The 20,573-nt window shown below is 37.9% G+C and overlaps 4 protein-coding genes across 12 annotated transcripts; 2 read left to right on the forward strand and 2 right to left on the reverse strand.

The window, feature by feature from the left end:
* Positions 1 to 1,876: 1,876 nt before the first annotated feature.
* Positions 1,877 to 7,218, reverse strand: LOC111246822 (replication factor C subunit 4-like). 3 transcript variants are annotated; one of them, XM_022797056.2, is made up of 8 exons: positions 7,030 to 7,218; positions 5,311 to 5,360; positions 4,871 to 5,102; positions 4,479 to 4,585; positions 4,090 to 4,213; positions 3,264 to 3,444; positions 2,410 to 2,612; positions 1,877 to 2,176 (listed from the first exon to the last, which is right to left on the reverse strand). In XM_022797056.2, exons 2-8 carry the CDS (start codon positions 5,349 to 5,351, stop codon positions 2,087 to 2,089), a joined length of 978 nt encoding a protein of 325 aa, XP_022652791.1. In that variant the 5' UTR covers positions 5,352 to 5,360; positions 7,030 to 7,218; the 3' UTR covers positions 1,877 to 2,086. The 3 variants fall into 3 exon arrangements, with proteins under 3 accessions (XP_022652791.1, XP_086841654.1, XP_022652790.1); XM_086985528.1 differs by lacking the exon at positions 7,030 to 7,218 and adding an exon at positions 5,452 to 5,676; XM_022797055.2 differs by lacking the exon at positions 7,030 to 7,218 and adding an exon at positions 5,457 to 5,675.
* Use1 (Vesicle transport protein Use1) lies at positions 5,728 to 6,700 on the reverse strand. Its single transcript, XM_022797057.2, has one exon. The coding sequence runs from the start codon at positions 6,463 to 6,465 to the stop codon at positions 5,728 to 5,730; it is 738 nt and encodes a 245-aa protein (XP_022652792.1). The 5' UTR covers positions 6,466 to 6,700.
* Mob4 (MOB kinase activator 4) lies at positions 6,899 to 12,049 on the forward strand. Of its 3 annotated transcripts, none has more exons than XM_022797059.2 (5): positions 6,899 to 7,032; positions 8,584 to 8,669; positions 8,812 to 8,932; positions 9,376 to 9,542; positions 10,040 to 12,049. In XM_022797059.2, the coding sequence occupies exons 2-5, from the start codon at positions 8,620 to 8,622 to the stop codon at positions 10,302 to 10,304; spliced, it is 603 nt and encodes a 200-aa protein (XP_022652794.1). In that variant the 5' UTR covers positions 6,899 to 7,032; positions 8,584 to 8,619; the 3' UTR covers positions 10,305 to 12,049. The 3 variants fall into 3 exon arrangements, with proteins under 3 accessions (XP_022652794.1, XP_022652793.1, XP_086841655.1); XM_022797058.2 differs by lacking the exon at positions 6,899 to 7,032 and adding an exon at positions 7,390 to 7,613; XM_086985529.1 differs by lacking the exon at positions 6,899 to 7,032 and adding an exon at positions 8,144 to 8,165.
* A 776-nt stretch (positions 12,050 to 12,825) lies between these two features.
* LOC111246821 (D-lactate dehydrogenase, mitochondrial-like) lies at positions 12,826 to 19,861 on the forward strand. Of its 5 annotated transcripts, none has more exons than XM_022797051.2 (11): positions 12,833 to 12,988; positions 14,914 to 15,070; positions 15,333 to 15,457; positions 15,851 to 15,990; positions 16,348 to 16,496; positions 16,780 to 16,947; positions 17,245 to 17,411; positions 17,698 to 17,847; positions 18,044 to 18,236; positions 18,907 to 19,050; positions 19,535 to 19,861. In XM_022797051.2, the coding sequence occupies exons 2-11, from the start codon at positions 14,920 to 14,922 to the stop codon at positions 19,648 to 19,650; spliced, it is 1,503 nt and encodes a 500-aa protein (XP_022652786.1). In that variant the 5' UTR covers positions 12,833 to 12,988; positions 14,914 to 14,919; the 3' UTR covers positions 19,651 to 19,861. The 5 variants fall into 5 exon arrangements, with proteins under 5 accessions (XP_022652789.1, XP_022652786.1, XP_022652787.1 ...); XM_022797052.2 differs by lacking the exon at positions 12,833 to 12,988 and adding an exon at positions 13,206 to 13,443; XM_022797053.2 differs by lacking the exon at positions 12,833 to 12,988 and adding an exon at positions 14,243 to 14,504.
* The last annotated feature ends 712 nt before the right edge of the window (positions 19,862 to 20,573 follow it).

A 20,573-nucleotide genomic window follows, 5' to 3' on the forward strand; every position in this document is an offset into this window, starting at 1 on the left:
CAGGCATTAATCCTCTTTGTAGAAGGCTAAATACTATGGAATTATGGAAAAGTAAATTCTGGCACCGTGAGATCAATATCCTCTACCCGACATCGCTTCTCATGTATCTAGTGTGACATTTAACATTAAGGCCCTGTCTTCTGAGAAAATGATTCTTATACTGCTTTTTAAAGGAGACTTCTCCGATTATACAGTATCGAGTTTGACGAAACTGTTTAGACCATCGCCACGCGTTCGAAACGGTCAGGATCTGTAGCACGACTCGTTACGATGTGGGTGTGCCGATCTGTGCGATCAAAAACGTACCAGATTCCTGCTTGGCCCCGTTGCTTTGTCACCTTTGCCATACAGCGCTTGCCCTAAGCCTGGGCCAAGTAGGTGAAAATCGCCGTTCATTTGCCCATTGTGGCCTGGCAATATTTTTTTAACGTTTACTAACCAGACCCAATTTTGGAACTTCACAAAGTTCAGTCTCGGCGTCAGAGATATGGAGTTCGGCACTTTAAGCAGCGGCTGGTAACACATGAATTACATCTAATTTGTGGATACATTACTACTTTTTGATATTTTTTTTACGTAAGAACAAGTAGTTACGTTTAGCATCGACAGATAGAATAGCTCAATACATCGGGACTCTGTGCAATTAGCTAATTTTTGCGAATAATGTAACATCGGAGCGTCGGTATGATACAGACAAGCTACTCATGAGATAAAGGCATCAAAGTGCAATCAGGATGCAGGGATTAGTAGTTTCTTTGGCATTTAGTCAATATGGCATAATCCGTTATTGTCGGTAAATATTTTGTTAAATCGATTAGAAGTAGAATTTAATCTGTCTTGAAAAGTTCCAATTTCAATCTGATGGCGCTTTCATTATCAAACAATTCTTGCTATTTCGGTGGTGTAATTTATTCTTCTTTGTAAAATAAGAACCTTTTACTGAAACCATACGTTTTACAGTTCGACTCAGCTAATGCATGTGGATCCATAAAGTTAAAGGAATGGCTGGTGGCATCTAAAACTATTCTGGAAAACACCAATTATTATTACAAGTATATACCCGAAGTTGCAATTTTTGGATGACATCTTCGAAATATTTTGAAAAATTGAAAGTTTATCTATTGCAGCGTTCCACAAACGATTGGAACTTTTAAAATCTGTTCTAACTTTTAGAGTTCTCTTTAATTAAACCTTGTACGCTTCGCACAAATACCTTCGTGACTTATCACCAAAGATAGTATACGTTGCGAACCGAAAGTAGTGAATGAAGGATGGAATCAAGTATTGGTAAGATTATGCAGTTAGTACTCAATCCAGGACAACTGTCACTCACCAGTGCGTCGCTTGAAAGCTTCGTTTTTGCTGCTTACGAAATAAAATGCGACATGCCATCTTTGGCATCCCAAGTGTTCACTGAATTTGTTTACGCCAATTTGATAAAAAACACAATTATGGTCATTAGGATATTACGCAACATATACTATGGACTATTATTTAAAATATTGCATTTTGTTTGCAATTACTGCTTAAGCGCGACTTCGAATCAAATTGTTTTTAAATCAGTACCCTTAATCCATGTTATACTCAGGAATTAGCCAATTAAAACTTATCAGCAGTAATCAGGAATATCATGCACTATATCAAGCCTTTGTGCACCGGAAAACTCACTGGTAAGATACCTTAACGAACTATGACTCTCACTTCACCCACATTAAATCCTGTTGATCGCAGTAAATATAGGAAACTGCCTAAAGTTTTCTGGGGTCACTGAACATTTAGTGCCAAATTTTTAACGACATATGTCTCGGCAAGTAGCATGCTGATAATGAAACACAATCAAAACACCTACACTCATCTAGGATTTGAAAAGTGCAAATTATATAGACACCAAAACTTCTATTCCAATTTATTATATGTATTATTCGTGTAGGCATCATTATTTCTATAATCTTCATTGAAATCAATGTGTGTATTTACATTGTTTTGTTAATGCGCAGTTTGTTCGTAACGTATTTCTGCAAAGCCTATCAAAATACATGGCAAACTACCAGTCATAAAATAGTACTATTAAACGAAGCTTCTTCGGTTATTTTCGCGTCATTTCCACTATGGTTGCACCGAGATCCTGTAGTTGGATAAGCTCAGAAGCGCCGTCCTTCAAACGATATTCGACTACCTGATAAATAAGGCCAATAAATAAATAAATTGCCATTTACTAAGCCGCATAAAGATAAATCGATTTGGTTAGGTTTTATTTATCTAAACCAGAGCGATTAAATGCTGCCAAAAAAAGCAGTTATGTCTTTGTTCAGTTATAGAATATTTATTGATTTACTTTCTGTTGAGGCAAAATGCAGACAGAACAAATAGAAAACGGGTGCTAGAAACAAATTAGAGATGACGACTTACCGCAATTTTTTCAAGAAGCTTAGCCTTATTAATGTCGGTTATGGCGTCATCTTCAATAACAACCTGGAGCAGCTGCGTGAGTAGTTGATCCCCTGAGTAACCTTCTCTAATAAACTCCCGAACCTTTTTGGTGAGCCTATCGAGTACCGGCTCCGAATAGAGGTCTCGCACAATCTGATCCGGTATCACACCAGCAATGGACCCTATAAAGAAATTCGTAGAAAGTTACGTAACTACTAATGACATGCTTGGGGTACAAACTAGACGATACTGACGTTATATTGCTGTAATCATACCAACACTCAATAGAAGTAGTTACATAACGGTTTAAGTACTGGGCGTAAAACTCGAAATTATACACTTTCAGGAAAAGCTACATTAAAGCTTCCTAATCCTACGTAACCAAAAACTCCACTTCGCCTTCGGTTACTTCTAAAACTCTGCCACTGACATCTGTTGCTACGACGAAGATCTTTTAGAATATTAGCTGTCATCTCGAAAAGAATCAAGGGGTATTTTGCTTTTAATGTCTAAATTAAATATTTTCAAATGTAATGTAGCAAATAATTAAGAACACAGTTACTAGCAATTAAATAGTATTGTATCGGTTCAAAGTCTTTCAGCAAGTTTCCTAAGTGTAATTACTTTAAACTACCAAACGCAGCCTGTTTCCGTATGTGGTTGTAGAAGTTGAAAAGTTGCAGAAGTCTACCTGACTTCCAGTATATCTACAACTTTTCAACTTCCTGGTCCTTTTAGCTTTCGTAATGACCTCCCATATATAAGAATCGTAGTATGCCTAGGTTAACACAGACATCATTTATAACTGTTACACAAAAGGCAAAAACGCTTGCCTATATCTTCTTTTGTAACACCGGTGGAGTCACGGCAGATTCGATGTGCGCTCTGCAACAGGGTCAGGGCTCGTCTCATATCACCTTCGGACACCTCAATCAAGAAGCAAAGGTCTGATTTTCTATTGGCGAAAGAAACGCTCTCGATAGCGCAAATCGTGTCCAGTTTATCAATCAGAACCTAAAAACGAAATAGTATTTAAAGCTAGATACAGCACGCGCGTTACTGTGAAAAGCAGAACCTTGCTACCAGATAAAACAGTTGTTGTAGACTCTCCTATGATAATTTATGCCAACACAAAGGTCTTGTGGGAGTTTTGCTATTGAAGTGCAAATTCAAAACTAGACACCAATCTGTAGCTTCGCGATAATTTTTGGGTATTTCGCTTTTAAGTATTGGGAAATAACTAAGGACAAGTCAGACAAAACAAGCGTGTATTTTACCAACAGTTCAGCATTACGGAAATTAAAAAAAAAGGCAAAAGTAAAAGAAAATTGTTGAAATACACGCACATGGGCCAAGAACTCGTACACTAGTGCGGCTTACATCTCAAATATGAGTTATTTTTGCATATGAAACATATTTACTACATATTATCGCATAAAGCACCATGGTCATGCTGTCATTAAATTTTAGATATTTGTAGCTCATCAAAAATTGCGTACGTGGCACTCGCTTCTTGATACTCAATAAAACTGAGGAGCAACTAGTGACCTACGTCTTCGTTCTGTTAACATTAAGTAGCGATGGCCATTATGTGTATGATCCGTGGGTATTAAAGCGCGACGAAAAAGCAAGCACTTGTATACGGCTCAGTACAATTACCTGAGTAGGCAGTGGCTTGAAACGAAATTTGGAGCATCTGGAGTTGAGCGGAGGTATAATTTTGGTAACGTAGTTACAGATAAGACAAAAGCGTGTTGTTTTTGTGTATTTTTCCATTATACGCCTATAATAAAAATAGATTATTATTTATACGTTAATTATAGCTCTATACAAAAATTGGCACCAACCACATTTTGGGGAGTTAATAGGTAGTAATGCTAATGATGATAATAGTCCCAAAAGAAAGGTGATAACAAACGAGTCGCATCAAGTACAGATAACGAGAAAAAAGCTTAGTACTTGGCCTATAATGAATAATCAACTACATAAAAATGTATCTGACGTTATTTTGCATCCTAAAGAAGTCGCTAAGGCACAGTTGGTCTCACCGAAGAGCTGTCTGAGCATCTCGAGTCATTGAGTCAGCCTCGTCGAGAATGACAATCCTGTAACGAATTTTACCCTGATTTGCCGTCATCTGAGAGAACGTTTTTACCTGAATTGAAAGTCCAGTACAGTAAAATAACGCCTGAAGTAACCCTTAACAGCACTACCGAGCATGAAAATCGAAACAATAATTTATTGATGGAGTCAAAAAGCCGATAATATGCAATTGAAAACACTGAATTAAAACTGTTTTACACAGATAAATTAACAACCTGCGAATACATAAATGTATTCATAGTAATGATGCAATGGACAGTAACCAAACACCTCCTTTGTCTCAATAAAGGTGCTATGCAATTAAGTATAAAGCGTATTTGATCATTTGTTGACGTACCTTATCTCGAATAACGGAGATACCTCGCTCATCTGAGGCATTTAACTCAAGTACTCTTTGGCGAAACTCTGTTCCGAAAAGATCCCTAGCGAGAGCAAGGATTGTGGACGTTTTACCGGTTCCAGGCGGTCCATAAAATAAAAGATGGGGCAGGTCACCCGAGGTGAGACATTTCTTTAAGACGGAAACAACTTCGTCCTGTGAAGCTACATCATCGACCGTTTTCGGCCGACTATGGTATTCGGGTTAACCAGAAGAAACGAAGTACGAAATTCATAAGTTAGACGTTACACACAGATTGTTCAGTGCATTTGGAAGTTCTAGATGGAATGACTGTAGCATATTTCATACAAATGATGTAACTAAATCATTTTTTAAGGTGACCTTGATACGATTAGTGCAGATAGAGGCTTACTACTTCTATTACTACTTAAACTTACTACTTTTCAATCCATGGTAGGTCTTTTTCCTGGCGACTCATTTCAATTTCCTGCGATAGGAGCACAATCGTTATTATTTACATTTATTGTAGTTCCATTAGACAGAATCATTTACGCACATATCCTTCATGCTTAACTTACATTACCTGGCAAAGGGACGTAGTTGGGTACACAATGCAGTCACTTCAAGAAACACTACAAATTCGCAGACTGAATCTCAGACACAGATACTGTACCGTCAAATCCATCGAATTTCAGAATCACAGTACGGAATCAGCATTCGATAGTATGTTCCGATACAATTTCCAGGCACTAGTGTAGGTGTTGGTTTAAGGTTCCTGATCGCGCCTAGGCCGCTTTGCATCGAACACGTTGACCAAACAGGTTTTGCTGCGCAAATGGTAATCTTCTAATTTACTAATATCGTTTTGGGAAAAGTCGAATAAACACGACCATCTGTAGAAATACAATGCATACAACCACTAGCATAAGCCACATTGTACAATGGCATGAACAGGAAAATTTCAGCTTCTTCTCTAGTCGGTCAGACTCTTTCTGGAGCTTAATATAATTCGAAGTCGTCGCGTTGAGGTTCGATCTGACTACCTCCGTATCCGCAACAATTAGCTGTTTAGCCGTCAGCGCATTCCGTTTTAAATCTTGTGCAAGTGATACCATACTTTCAGCAATATGTTGTTGCATAGCATCCTGTTCTTGTAAAATTTGATCAACGTCTTTGGTCTCCTTTCTGCGCGAGTCTGTTTCCAAGTTATTATCCCTGTCTCGCCTACCTAAAAGGTTGTCACGAATTTGTCGATTCACTCGCGTATCACGTCTCTGTCGCACTTCACTATTCGGATACTGGGGAACCTTTAACTGCTCAACAAACTTCTTTTCGGGTTGGACTTTCTCTACTTGGGCCACACCAACAATGTAGGCAACTTTCCTGCGAAGTTCTGCGAGTCGTTCAAGACTGGGCTGTTGGGTATTCTGCTGTTCGAGTACTTTAAGGAGTTCTTCCAACTTTACAACGTACTTCTGAAGGCGCCACGAAAGCTTCGAACCAAGCAAAAGTGCTTCGCACTGGGACAAAAGTCGGCACAGTTTAATCTCATTGTATGTCTTCAAAGTTCGCTGACCACTCAAAGGCTGCATGATGGTGATCTATTGACGTGAATTCATTAACAGTAGTGTCTATAGATAAAAAGTTTAATACTCGAAATGTTGTCGTTTCAGTTCAATCGAAAAGGCTGCCGATTGCGTTCTAAAGTTGTCGTTACATTTAAGACAGACCTATCATCATCGATCATAGTGTAAGTAAACAGTTTTCGCTTTTATCACTTAATCAGTATTCATAAAAAAAAGTTCTGAAAACTGGTTCTTTTTCAGGTGAAATCCTGTGGAAGCATATTGCGGCTTTAGGTGTTGGCCAAGCGATCCGTACAATTCAAGTGGTCTACAGTGAATCATGAGCGAAACAACTACAAACTTCGAACATACTTAGGAATACTCATTATTGAGGAAATGAAAAAAACGTAAAAAGTATATATTAAAATTTGCCGACTGTATCCATTCGCGTTGTAAAGAATACGTAGTCATTATTGGGTGTCGCCATTTTTGAATCGCCAAGGAAAGTTGGAACTGAAAAATAAGCACTATCTCAGATCAATTGACTTCACAGCCAAGGCTACTGTAAACTTCAGTAATTTGTTAACTTACCAGGTAAGTTTTGTTGACTGAAAAGTCCGATATTTAATCAGAAACGAGCTTCAATCGTGAGCGCTCCGTTTGGCGCCAAATTCGAAGATTCAGCTGATTCGAGCATGGATAGCAGAGAGATAGCTCGGCCATAATCATCTTCAAAGCCAAACTACGTTGCGTTTTTATATTTCGCTCAACTTAAAGTTTCAATGCGCTTTTAGCGACGAACCAAGAATTTCAATAAATTACCACTTGAATTATTTGTTTTCATTGAGCGATGTGTTACTTTATTAAGAAGGTGAGCCATTCCTTAGGGGACGGAAAACGGAGCTTTGTTTACAAACTGTTCCACCGTGCTAGCAGACGAGCCACTCACCGTACAGGGAAGGAGGGAGGCCATACATCTTTTGAGTTTGTATATGTGCGAATGGTCCTTGGTGGCACAAAAATAGAGGTGTACATTTAAATCCTCGATTTTGCTGTTTGTCGAAAATCTCATCGGTCTCTTCGAATACAGCTAACACAAGCTAATAATGGCTGCAGCTGAAACAGCAGTACCTCCTACAAATCAACGCAGGAATCGACCTGGCACAAAAGCTGCGGTATGTGCACTTCCTGCACATCTTAGAGAAGTCAGCTACTGAGTCTGTGCTCCAGTGAAAATAGTAAAAGTGACTGAAATAAAGGCACAGTCCTAAATTTATAAGGCTAAATTGCATATGAATAAAATACCTTTATGTCAATTCATATTAAACCTAGAACATAATAATGGATACACCAAAGATGATGAAGTAATTGGTTACCGGGATCGATAATAAAGATTGATCTTTATGGTCGAAAGCAAGAGACGACAGCCGACGGCAGATCCGTAGACTTGTAACCTTTATGATTTGTAGAAATCTCAGAAGATATAAGCGTCTAAAGAATGCCACTATATGCCCAGTGGCTAAATAAATTGTAGGAAGACCGAATGTTCGTTCAGGCTATGATAACTCCATTGGGCTGTCAATATTAGAAACGAACTATCATACAGTAAATGTCTACAGGAAATAACCATACACGTTGCTTGGTTTCGTGATTTAAGTCTGTTTTTGTGTGTAGTATGAGAAACACTTATTTGAGATAATGGGAAATTAAGCTTTTATTACGGCATGGTTAGTATTTAGAGCTATATTCTATATTTAAGAGAAAATGCTTTGTTTATATTGGAAAAAAATCTACCATATGGCATCTAATTCGTTTTCGACGATAAATCCGTTCAAAAATTTTTAAAGTTGACCACTTCGAATTAGAAATTAGCAATTTATCGATGCTTTATAAAATTACGTGATACAGTATATCTAAATATGTGCATTTATCTAATTGTAGCTTATTTAATGAAGAGGCTTATATACTCTGGAACGTTGTCTTTCTTGGCTAATCCAATTAGTAGGCCACCGGTATCATGCTGATTATTATATGTAGCGTTTTGGATGAATGCACCATACCATGTCCGAGTAATTCCTTATGTTGTTTACAACACCGCTGTCAGCCAGGTTTTTTTTATTTTACTAAGCGTTGTATTTAATACAGGATTTCAATGGGTGGCCAGATGAGCCGTTCGAGGAGATGGATTCAACACTAGCAGTACAGCAGTTAATACAACAGACCATTCGAAGGTGAGATTGCGTCAGCTACAAGATTGTTACATATCGTGCACTTTTTATGCATAGATAACGTAATCATATATTATATATATTATTATAACGTTATTTATAGATAACGTAAGCAATTCTTCCTTTGAATTATGGACTGATCCAGAGATCCGTCGGCGGTCGAAGCTATCCTGACACCTCCAGAAAATCAAGATGAAGGCGTATGGAAATACGAGCATCTTCGCCACTTCTGTATGGAACTTAATGGACTCGCAGTTAGATTACAAGTACGTATGTAAGTTATGATATTATCCAAACATATTAAACGTAGCTATTAGAGATGGAATAACCTTTGAGATTAGCTAGTGCTCGAGTAACATACACAACGAATGTTAGAGCCGTCAGTGATGACTGGTAGTAGATTCACGTAAACAAAAACTAAGGAAAAGTACATGAATATTAATGTCACCAAGATATTCACTTCTCTAAAGCGTCTTTATGAAGTATGTGTCTGGGAACTCCTCATTTACATAGAGACTACTAAGAGCATTATGTTACTGTGACCCAAGCCAAAATTTTTCTGTGAACATAAGATATAGACTCGGCTTTCAAAAACTATTCACGAAATTGAAGGTTAGTCAACGGTAACATAGTTGGCGGAGCTAACTGTTAATCTTCAAATAATAGACATGTGATTAATGCACTGTAATGATCTCGCTTCTATTTTAAGGCGGAATGCTCAGCCGAGTCGTGCTCGCAGATGACTGCTACAGAACAGTGGATTTTCCTTTGTGCTGCCCATAAAACGCCCAAAGAATGTCCCGCTATAGACTACACTAGACACACCCTTGATGGTGCCGCGTGCCTACTTAACTCTAACAAATACTTTCCTAGCAGGTTTGTATTGATTATATATGTGTTGGACAGTGAGGTGGGTTTAGTAAGACAGGCTGGTAGGAAAACTCAAACGAGATGCACAATTTACCTCGTTGTTATTACAGTTACCCCGTTTGAGTATTCTCATTATTCTGTTTCAGCAAACCCACCTCACAGTCCAAGGTTATCGCATTATTCCATTATAATGTCCTAGTTTATCCTGTAAGTTTATGGCAAATGTTCCACAACGCCGTATCATTCATTTGGTGCTTCCGTCGCAATTAAGGTTGTACTGTACTGTATCTGGCCAGTTACTCCTTTGCAGTTATCATGGTATCTCAAAATGAGTCAGAACTCACGTTTCAAAATTCCAGTTAATATTAAGTTGCTTGAAGCAAGCTCTGAGAGATTTTCGACCTTCCTATAGAGAAAGGCCACTAAGATGTTATAACATTGTTTTTTAGCTTTGCCAACTTTATATGATTACATTCTGCTGCTGAACGTTGCCATTTTTACAGAGTTTCAATCAAGGAATCCTCAGTAGCGAAATTAGGTTCAATATGTCGGCGAGTTTATCGAATCTTCTCTCACGCGTATTATCATCACCGGGCGCTATTCGACCAATTCGAGACGCAGACTCATTTATGTCGGCGCTTTACCGTGTTCGTTACGAAATACGACCTCATGTCGAAAGAGAACCTAATTGTGCCAATTACGCCGGGTCAGCATGGCACAGTAGGACATGCAGGAGGCTCAGAAGGTGGTGCAGAAAGTACAGCCTAAATATTGCTCTAGAACAGGGAAAGACTGCTTTGGAAGAGAGCCCTTGCTCTCGTGAAAATGAAGTCAACAGACATGCTGCAGCTATATACCCAAAAATTATCTGGTGTGTGGAAATGAAAAAAAGAGATCACTTGTGTCAGATTAGATAAATATATCAATATTTTAAAATAGGGGAGAAGTAAGATGAATTAAACAAAACAATAATTGACACTACAAACGTGTCAGGGACGGAAAACACTGACATGCGTGTATGCTGTACATGAACCAAGTATTTAGGCAAAAGAAGATTTTGATCTGGAGGGTCTGAACGAGTTCATATAACATTGTCGAACAGGTAAAGATCTAAGTGGACCGGGACATTTACGCGTCTATCTTGCTGCAGATTCAATGAACATTCAGATCTATGATTTTGCAACTTGTTCTAGACGAATTCCCTGTTTTCCTTCACTTTTTTTTCCTTCACAAAGTTGATAAATAAAGATGGCTAAACAGCGGAACAAAAGTACTCGACTCCTAACATGGTTTCTAGGAGCGTGGATTGGTGGTTTGCCATTAAAGCAGTATAGACTAGCTAGCAGATATGTTTCAGCCATACCAGATAAAAAAAATTATAATATAACTTTTTTTGCTTACTTAAATACGACGAAAAGTTGGTTTCGCCATATGTGTGTGCATGCATGTCTATATTCGTGTGACTTATCAATTGTAATTAAAATTATAACTCAAATCGTACGTGATCTTAGTTGCAACGGTGAAATTGTTTTAGTAGAATACATATTGTAACTTTTATTTACGACAAAAAACAAAGAAACAGGGTCGCCTCGTTCAAATTATCTGTTGTATTAATGTTTAAACTTATTCTGTTGTATTCGCTTGCCTTGCGTTCGGAAGGCACCTACCTACTGAATGTAGGCAGCGATTTGTTACACTAGTTCGCTTCTATTTATTGAGTTAGTTAATGCGAATTAGCAGACGAACTTTGTAGTTACTCTAGTGAACCTTCGTAAAGTTCTGGAATCACATTGTTTGAACGTATATCCATTCAGCCTTACCGTCAAATGCTAGTAAGATGACCTCCGTCACTAGTATACTGCACCAAGTGTGTGCTATTAGTACACATAACATATGGCACTCCTGGCGTTTTTGCGTACTAAATGGCTAGTTAGTACAATGTAAATTAATATTAATGCAATTTGCACCGGAGATAGCTTGTCGTTACTGGATGGAAAGGAGATTTGACAAACAAGCGTGCCAGTTTCTATTGTTTGAATACTGCTATACTAATTCATGCTCATGCGATGTATTCCAAAGTTATGATTCAAAGTAAATGCATATATTGTTTTTATTCCTAAAACAATAATACTTAAGGCTTAGCATATATTCTAAATGAAGACACCTTTGACATTGTTTATCAATTTATAAATAGCACAAAAGCCTTTCTTTGTCTCAAAAGACAATTGAATAATAATTCTTCCCGTTTATGGCAAGCTTAATACCATAGTCAAAACTCCGCAATTGTAAAATAAATTCATACCTAAACAAGGAAATAGATATAAATATGTACTGTGTTCCGAGGAGTTGTTCAAATTTAGCTGCTGCACTGGTTATCACCGAGATCCATAGAAAATTTTTCAATAATGTTTAAAGCGTCCAACCGCATAAAAGCATGTGGCCGTTTCGGCAAACGTTACGCGAAATAAACTTGAAGTCGGGTAGACATACTGCTAAAAGTATCAATATTTCAACTGTGGTATGTTTTTTCTTCAGTGTAATACACATGTTATTTCTAGAGTAATGGGCGTTTAACGCATCCAAAAAGTATACAAAAGGTTTTTCAATATTTTATTGTAGATTCTGTAGTTTCAGTCAGTCGTTATATAAACCCCTCTAGCTTTACGTGTACATTGTTATCACAGCAATCGACGAACGGTAAGTGTATTCGCTGATGAACTTTTTCAAGAGCCGAAGCAAGACTTTAGTTGGATTGTCTAATGATATGGGTCTGAGTATGCGTTTCCTAAGTATTCGAGGAATACTCGTATATTACAGTTGGTATTTTAATTAATTCGTCTACGATGATAGGATGCATTCCTACGAAACATTGAAGGCCTTTGTGGACGTGCAAATCAGTCTATTTAGAACAAGCATAAAAGCATATATATATATAGCAGTGGGTCGGTCAGTTAACAGACGCTACTTGGGTGTTAAATTCTAATATATACAATTTTCTAATATTTCAAATGCTTACATTACCCTCTCTATAAGCAAATGCATTACTATTTCGATGTATTCTACGTTTTACGGCTAAGATAGAGTAGCGCAATAGTATTTCCAAGAATAAATAATGCATTTTTATAACTTGTATGTGAGTTAAGTGGGGGTATTTTGAAGAAACCTGTATTTAGTCCTAAAATATTAAAAATCAAAAGAACCCGCTCCCACTAATTCTGTGTTTATGCTTGCTATGTTCGAATAAATATTATGAAGCCCGTTACGACTGTTATTAATTGCTCTGTTTGCAACGTAGCAGAGCTTTCTGCTCAGGTTTAACATTCTCTGTATTGTGAACACAGTGTTTCTGAACTGCCTCTAAGGTGTTTTCCGCTAACTTCCCGCTACGGTTTGAATCAAACATGTCATGATGACATTGCGTGACTCTTTTTCTTCAAATCTTCAGGTCTCAGGTAAGTAGTGTGGTCCTCGTGGAGAGAGTCCTTGTGGACTCATTTGTCTGTTGCCATCTAGTATTTGGTGTTCCACGCATTCCCTCCTTACCCCCACTTTTTCTTTTTTATCGCGCTACTAACGATTCCCGCCAAGACACGGGTGAGTAAAACAGCTTTCGAACGGTTACCAAATAAATACCGAGGCTATGGAGGGCTATCCGGTCTAAAACGATCACAGAACGTCAGAGATATTTTATTTATATAGAACCGGCTATAATAAGTATGAAAAGCAAGTAAATGAATTGTCGTTGATACCGTTGTAAACATCAACCGTAACCACTGCCATTGGCCCGTGCGAGTTCAGCGGATGGGTGTACGGTGAGGGGGATGATAAACAACGTAGTTGGCTGTATCCAGCTGCTGCTTTGTGCGCGTACTAAATAGAAGGTTGTGCTGTGGAATTTCAATGAAAGGTACATTCATGGAATCCAAACATAAAAATATCGTTAGTTATTTATTCTACAAATAAATCAAATGTGTACTGATTTTATTAGCAGTAGTTTGGTTCATTGTAACATATGAGATCATAGAACAAAAAGCTCTCAGCTTGCTCGTAAGGTGCTGTCATTAGGTAGGTGATTTGTCGTGTATTTTTCGTGAAGCTGCGAAATGCTGATTTTTCACTTGAAAAATAAAAAGGGCAAGCTATACTCTGGAGATATGTCGCCATTAGACAATTATTTAGTGAATTCAAAAACTTTATACATGACCCCCTCCCATAGTTCATTAGTAGTATTTAAGGTTGTAGAGTAAATAAGTGTTTTCAAATCCCCTGAGTGGTTTCGCTTTTTCTTATCCGATGTTTGCACCGTTTTATTTATCTTAAATTCAGTAGCTGTTGTTTAGGAAATGCAGAGATTATCAATTTTGGAAAATAATACTTCCACTGAGCGCAATGTCACAGCGATAATAGTCTTTCGAAGTATATATTATCCAATTTTGTCCAATTATTTTGAATAATTTAAAACAACAACAGTTAGACAATAATGCTTAACGGGATGAATTCTTAAAAATCATTAACATATAAACTTGCAGATTTTCATTTTTTTTCCCCCACAATATTCCGGTTTTCTATGAATGCTGCCGGGGTTTCTGAGTTCCTGTACGAGCCAATTTTTGTTAATGCCTTATTTACTAGGTTCTAATTTATTGTATATTATTCATTAACTATCATTTTTGTAAGATAGATAAATTTATCTCTAATTTATTCTATAACCAGGCAGTAAACTTGGTATAGTTCTTTCACAACACTTCATTAAATTTAATACCTTGAGTGCAATTCAGGACCTGTTAGATTTTTCGAATACATGTATTGTTATAGGCTGTTATTGTATACCATATCCATGTCACGAAAAAGCATCACTGCCATAACCGAAATACTCTAGCAATAGTAAAAAAAAAAAAAAGCCGTGGTGGAATCGCGTTCAGTGCTTCCGTAGGATCTTTCAAGGTCCTTTGACGTCTAAGGATAAAGGTAACTGGAGCTCGTCTGGGCCTAATTGTTACAGCAGCTTCAAAAGGAGCCTTCAAATGTCGTTTCTAGTGAATGTGACAATATAAGAGTTAAGCTGTTTTGTGTAATAACCTCCTTAATATTTTTTTGTGGAAAATGATGGGCGAGGCTAAGAAGCAGAACGGTACTGAAAGAAAATAAAAACTACAGTTCTAAAAAACATACTGAAATTAACTTATGAACTCGCACATATCTAACTGTAAGATTCTAGGCGGAGTTCGGCAGTCTATTTTGATCTCAGAATCAGAGTTGTTCTTTTACTTAATGTTAATCTAACATTTCGAGAAAGACGAATAGTGCACAAACTCATAGCTGAGCCCAGTGTGACGATTATGCTAAAATGAATTATTTCCTTATATAACGTATGCAGGCAGCTATGCTCTCGCATCTGGGTCGCAGCCTGGTACGCCCTCTGTCAGGTTGTTATGCGAGTCCTTCTCGACTGTTACGTCAAAAACAGGGACTGTACAATAATGGTACAGTAGCTGCACGACGCATAGCTACCTCAGAGCTGCTTAGAGAACTCGGTAAGATAGATATAATTTTCACTGTCCTAACAAATGCTTTAAACGTAAGGGTCGATGTGCTTGGCCAACTACTGCTCGTTAAAAAAAAAAAAGGAGAAATACGTCATAGAATATCCTGTGGCTCAGTACTGCTAATACCATAAATTCGTAATCGAAAGCCAAGTCATTCCATCACCGAGGCATCAGGTATTGTTTTGCTATTAATGGTCATCTATATGGTAATGATTACGGTCTTTGATTAATGAAGTACGTCCTTTGACAGGCAAAATCACTTCCGAACGTAATGTGACTTCAAATCCAAATGATCTTCGCCAGCATGGTAAAGACGAGGGTCCCCATGAGGTAGCTGAACCGCAGGTTGTCGTTTATCCACAAAATAAAGAGCAGGTACAAACTTAAAAGCATATTTGCAAGTAGGTATACATATTAGACTAATACTAACATGTTATTTGTATATAACATGCATAAAGTTTGTTTGTGATGATTAGTTACAAATCCTTGTAAAAAATACGGACCAAGAGGTTTAAACAGACTGTACAACTCGCATCCTGTTTCAAGCATCTCCACCCGAGAACAAATGTCCTTTTTAAAATCGTCTTAGCAAAATGCTATCCAGTTTTGAAAATTAGAAATACTCATTACTAAATCTCTGAATAATAAAGAGATATTGAACTAGCGCAATTGTGCTTAACAAGAAAGTCGATTGTCGCAAGTGAGATCATTGCAAAACTGACATACAACTCGGCAGCTTTTATAACAATTTCATTGTTTCTATTTTAGATATCAGCTATTCTTAAATACTGCAATAAGAATAAGGTTCCAGTTATCCCATTTGGGGCAGGCTCGGGCCTTGAGGGAGGGTCATCAGCTCCAACTGGGGGTGTTTGCGTCGATATGCAATCGTTCAGTAAAATTCTGAGGTAACACAGCTGTTCCAACCTTTTGCAATAAGGTTCCCATATTTTTTGTTATCATCCCAACAAGTGCAAGAATTAGGTTTGCGTCTATTCATTCATGCTATAAAGCTGAGGACAGCGTGGTTTGAACTTTAATTACGTAATAGCACAGATGCAACATGCACCGATATGATTTTTCGACAGAAGGTACACTGAAAGCAACATTTGTCGCTCCATTGATGACGATTCCTTAAAGCCTCTCGATAGCATATTAGATAAGACACTTCCAAATCTAATTTATTAAGGTCCAAAAAAATATTTAGCTCCGCATTACTTCAGGTTCTACTATATATACATATAATGTTTTTACTGTTGATTAAGAGTGAGTCCAGAAGACTTCGATTGCACCGTTGAAGCAGCTGTAACGTGGCGGGCCCTAAATTTCTTTCTCCGAGATCAGGGCCTTTGGTTTCCAGTCGATCCAGGCGCTGACGCATCACTCGGCGGGATGTGTTCGACAAGTGCATCCGGTACGTGCAAGTCTCTACAATGACGTGCATTAAGTATGGCTGCAGTTTCATTACTGCAAAAACAGTCTCTTTTTAACGAAACTAACGAAATAACAGTTATTCAACTGAAGCTTGACCAGTATGTCAGTAGAAAAATAAAGAGATAGTCTGAGTTTGCTCTCCTTCGTAAAAGTCGCTCGACAGCTAACCTTTTACATAGCATAGCAAATTGCCAGGCATACGGTAGTCTCTCACATGAAAATGTCTTCAAATCTCTCTAAATACCTCTTCCGACTCTATTTAGGCACCAATGCTGTCCGCTATGGTACTATGCGTGAGAACGTTTTGAACCTTGAGGTAGTACTGGCCGATGGGCGAATAATCAAAACAGCTGGCATCAAAGGCCGAGCTAGGAAAAGTGCGGCGGGCTACAATCTCACCAATCTTTTTGTGGGATCTGAAGGCACTCTTGGTTTGTACGCAAAACCTCTTAACTAAATGCTGGAAACAGTAGTTGCGATACGTTTCGAGTAAATTTGTAGTTTTCGTAAAGTTATGTAGGACACAAAGTGATACTTCATCATATAAACGTTTAAAAGTTATTTTCGTTTTTGCTTAGATACCAAAATATACATGTGTACCCTCTCGAAATCCGCGCACATGTATACCTAATTTTTAGCCAACATCTTCGTTGTCCAGTGACATTACGGTAGATAGTTCCTGAACTCGTGGTTGTCGTTTTGAAGTAATGTCTTGGCTTTTATCGAAGGTATTATAACGGAGGCAACCCTTCGACTACATGCGATACCCGAAAAGCAGGTAAGCGCTGTTGTGCAGTTCGAGTCAGCGCGCAGCGCCACCGATGCAGTCGTTGGGATCCTCCAGAACGCCGTACCGATTGCGCGGATCGAATTCATGGATGAACTCACGGTCAAAGTTTGTTGCAGTTAAATTTCTACTGTAATAATATATTTTCCGATGTCACCAATGAATATAACAATGGATACGTGTTCATTAGCTGATGACAAGCGAGTTCCCTTGGATTCCATTCACTCATTTACTGCACATCGAAGATTACGAACAAAAGCTAATCTATTTACGCATTGCTTAGATTATGTATGAGATCGTTAGGTACGCATACTGTTTCTGTAATATAACATACACATATGATATTCACATACCGATAGATATTTTAATGACTTAATTTTGCGAATCGTTACAGGCTTGTAATGCATATTCCAGGACATCACTGGCAGATAAGTCAACGCTGCTCCTTGAATTCGACGGCAGCGAAACTGGGGTTCGGGAACAGATTGACACAGCGAAATCCGTTTGCGATGACAATGGAGGAACAGAGTTTAGGTGGGCTGAGGTGCGTAAGCAGATTTTATGAGAAAATCCCATGAAATTTATTCGAGTCTTCTGTGCACTGATGCGTTCGTCCAAGGTATAATTACTGTACGTCTCTAAACAAATAGAGGGGGTGTATCACTTATCATAATGAGGTATAGTTCAGTCTTGTTGAGTAGTTGCTACTGTTTTTTTCTTGTTCTTCGATACCGTTTCAGAGTCCTGAGGAACGAGCTCATCTGTGGAAAGCGCGTCATGCTGTATTCTACGCAACATGTGCAATGGCGCCTAATACAAAATGCTACACAACCGACGTCTGCGTACCAATCTCATATCTGCCCGAGTTGCTTGAGTCCACTAAGAAGGATATTGAAGAAACAGGCATTTTCGGAACCGTAGTAGGACATGTTGGTCTGTATTGCCCTACATAAGGTGGCATACCAAATATCGTTTCATATTCTTTGGTCCATAGTGTGCGTACTATATAACAATCGAGTAAAAGGCATCCAGGATATGTATCAGACATGCTTTTACGGAACTGCTTGTTAGCGCTGTGACCAATTAAATTTTAAAGTGGTATTTCACATGTTTTTTCTTTCAGATTTCGAGCTACAGAATTTAAGAAATTCTTCTAGTGAATGTATACACTGAATACAAAAAGGCTGTTCCTGAACTGTTTATTATTGTCATATTTAGCGTGAAAATGTTTTTCTTTGGAGCCAAGTTAGTCTAACGTAAAGTAGTTTCAGTTTCTGAAAAATAAAATACCGCATTTTATGTGGTTATCTAAAAGACATTTTGGGAGCAGTTTGTGCATAACTAAAACTGAACTGTCCTAAAATTTTCACTGGTCACTTGAGATTTCTCATAAAATAGAAAATTACCTAACGCCAGAGGATTTACTGTAGAGGATCTCAAGATTATTTATATACTCGTCTATCACGTATACGGGAAATTCTTAACCCATCGATCGTTTGTTTGAAAAAACGATCTAGCTCTAAAATATATAACTATCCAAGTAAGTCGATTGATTATTTTAGCTACTTTCATCGAATATATTCCACTGTTCAATGGTTTTAAGGTGATGGCAATTTTCACACAATGCTTCTTTTCGACCCAAATGATCCGTCGTCGTTCGCAAAAGTCCACGCTGTTGGCGAAAAAATGGCACTCAAAGCAATTGAGCTAAACGGAACTTGCACCGGGGAGCATGGCATTGGTCTAGGTATGGAACCAGATAGTTTCTATGATTCTGATTTATAAAAAAACTGTCTTTTATCATACGAATTCGTACATTTTTTGATAGTTGGGTGGAAATATGCATACAAGCGAAAACGCAAAAAGGCTCATGCAATTGATGGCAATCGCCGATGGAATACCTGATGTATGTTTTTAAAATCATTTTTTAAATTAAATTGTACCACCATCCAAGGAGTCGCTATTTATTGCACCGCACAAAGTAAGATTTCTACTAAAACTCAAACAAGCGAATGACTATTTCTTGTATAATGTATATAACCTATTAATAGGTATTGTAATGTTTTGTGGCTGTCAGTACTTTCGCAATTGTTAACGCCTATTTTTAAAGTGAAAATATCTTGATAGTCATAACAAAAGAAATGAAAATATTACTGGCTCGCCTGAACGCTAATCAAGTACCGAACTAGTTGATAACGTGTTAGGTCCGTATACTCGATTATTGCTTACAGGAAAGAAGAAGCTTCTACTAAAGGAACACGGAGAAGATTGCGTTTCAGCCATGAAGGCTATTAAATTTGCTTTGGATCCCAACAATATACTTAACCCAACTAAAGTCTTCGATTGAATATCTCATTGGCATTAGCTGTTTTTTATTACTTCAAGTATATGTATCCTAAGATATGAATTGGACATATTAGACGGACTCGTAGATTTATATAGACACTTATAGATGAACTTTTAAAACGTAATAGTATTGGTTATCTTCAATACAAACCCGAGCTGTAAAAGTTACAATGAACGCCTGTAATAAACTAATAGAGTGGACATAAAAATAAGCTGAAAGCGTCTTTTTTACGCAAGAAAAAACTACACATTTTTAATAGTTTCACCTTTATTAGTATTAACGCGCTTTCATCACGTAAATCTTAGAGGTTCGCAGCTTCCACCGTGCAAATTTTTCCCGAAGCAATGTTGCTAGTGCTTTTTGTGTAGTCAAGCGCACAAAATTTTCAAAAACCAGGACTGCTATAGAATGTCAGAGAAATTCTGGTAAAACTGACCAGGATCGAAGGTAGCGCTGAGCACGCCTGCTGCAGTAAATGAACGAACTCGCAACATTCACAAATGTTCGACAAACCACCAATGGTGCACGAAAGTTGCTTGTCTGCGAATATTTTCAGATTGTGAGAGGGCTCAAGTTCCGATCAAGTTCAAAGTATTCACTCATAACCTGATCAAGTGAAATTTCTTTAAGCAGGAGAAAGGTTTGTCGATTCCTCGTACTTCATAAAATCTTTAGTTGATTGATTATTAATGGCTTTAATTTGGGTTGTGTTGTTAAACGGGATGCCGTTAATGTCGGAACCCTAGAACTGTTTCAGCAACCAGTTCGCTATGGGATTATCCTCTGCGCTGGTATTTTTAAGTAAATCCTAAATTTTAAACACCGAAAATATTGAAGCTAAGCCCGGAGTGAACATTGTTTAGTCACCTACAATAGCCAATCTTTTTTTAATCCTACTGGACGCTTTGGTCCGCAACACTACT

Source organism: Varroa destructor, unplaced genomic scaffold (genome assembly GCF_002443255.2).
Source record: "Varroa destructor unplaced genomic scaffold, Vdes_3.0 BEIS01000003.1, whole genome shotgun sequence".
NCBI lineage: Eukaryota > Metazoa > Arthropoda > Arachnida > Mesostigmata > Varroidae > Varroa > Varroa destructor.

Bases quoted from the DNA above. Each gene is read 5' to 3' on its own strand.
- Mob4 (XM_022797058.2), top strand. From the start codon at position 7,545: ATGGCTGCAGCTGAAACAGCAGTACCTCCTACAAATCAACGCAGGAAT. The intron at 7,614-8,583 runs GTATGTGCACTT...TATTTAATACAG, and splicing joins GACCTGGCACAAAAGCTGCG to GATTTCAATGGGTGGCCAGA. The intron at 8,670-8,811 runs GTGAGATTGCGT...GGACTGATCCAG, and splicing joins ATACAACAGACCATTCGAAG to AGATCCGTCGGCGGTCGAAG.
- LOC111246821 (XM_022797051.2), top strand. From the start codon at position 14,920: ATGCTCTCGCATCTGGGTCGCAGCCTGGTACGCCCTCTGTCAGGTTGT. The intron at 16,948-17,244 runs GTTTGTACGCAA...CTTTTATCGAAG, and splicing joins GGGATCTGAAGGCACTCTTG to GTATTATAACGGAGGCAACC. The intron at 19,051-19,534 runs GTATGGAACCAG...TATTGCTTACAG, and splicing joins GGAGCATGGCATTGGTCTAG to GAAAGAAGAAGCTTCTACTA.
- LOC111246822 (XM_022797056.2), bottom strand. From the start codon at position 5,351: ATGAGTCGCCAGGAAAAAGACCTACCATGGATTGAAAAGTA. The intron at 3,445-4,089 runs GTAATTGTACTG...TTTCGTTTTTAG, and splicing joins TCAAGCCACTGCCTACTCAG to GTTCTGATTGATAAACTGGA. The intron at 2,613-3,263 runs GCAAGCGTTTTT...ATTTCTTTATAG, and splicing joins TGTTACAAAAGAAGATATAG to GGTCCATTGCTGGTGTGATA.
- Use1 (XM_022797057.2), bottom strand. From the start codon at position 6,465: ATGCAGCCTTTGAGTGGTCAGCGAACTTTGAAGACATACAATGAGATT.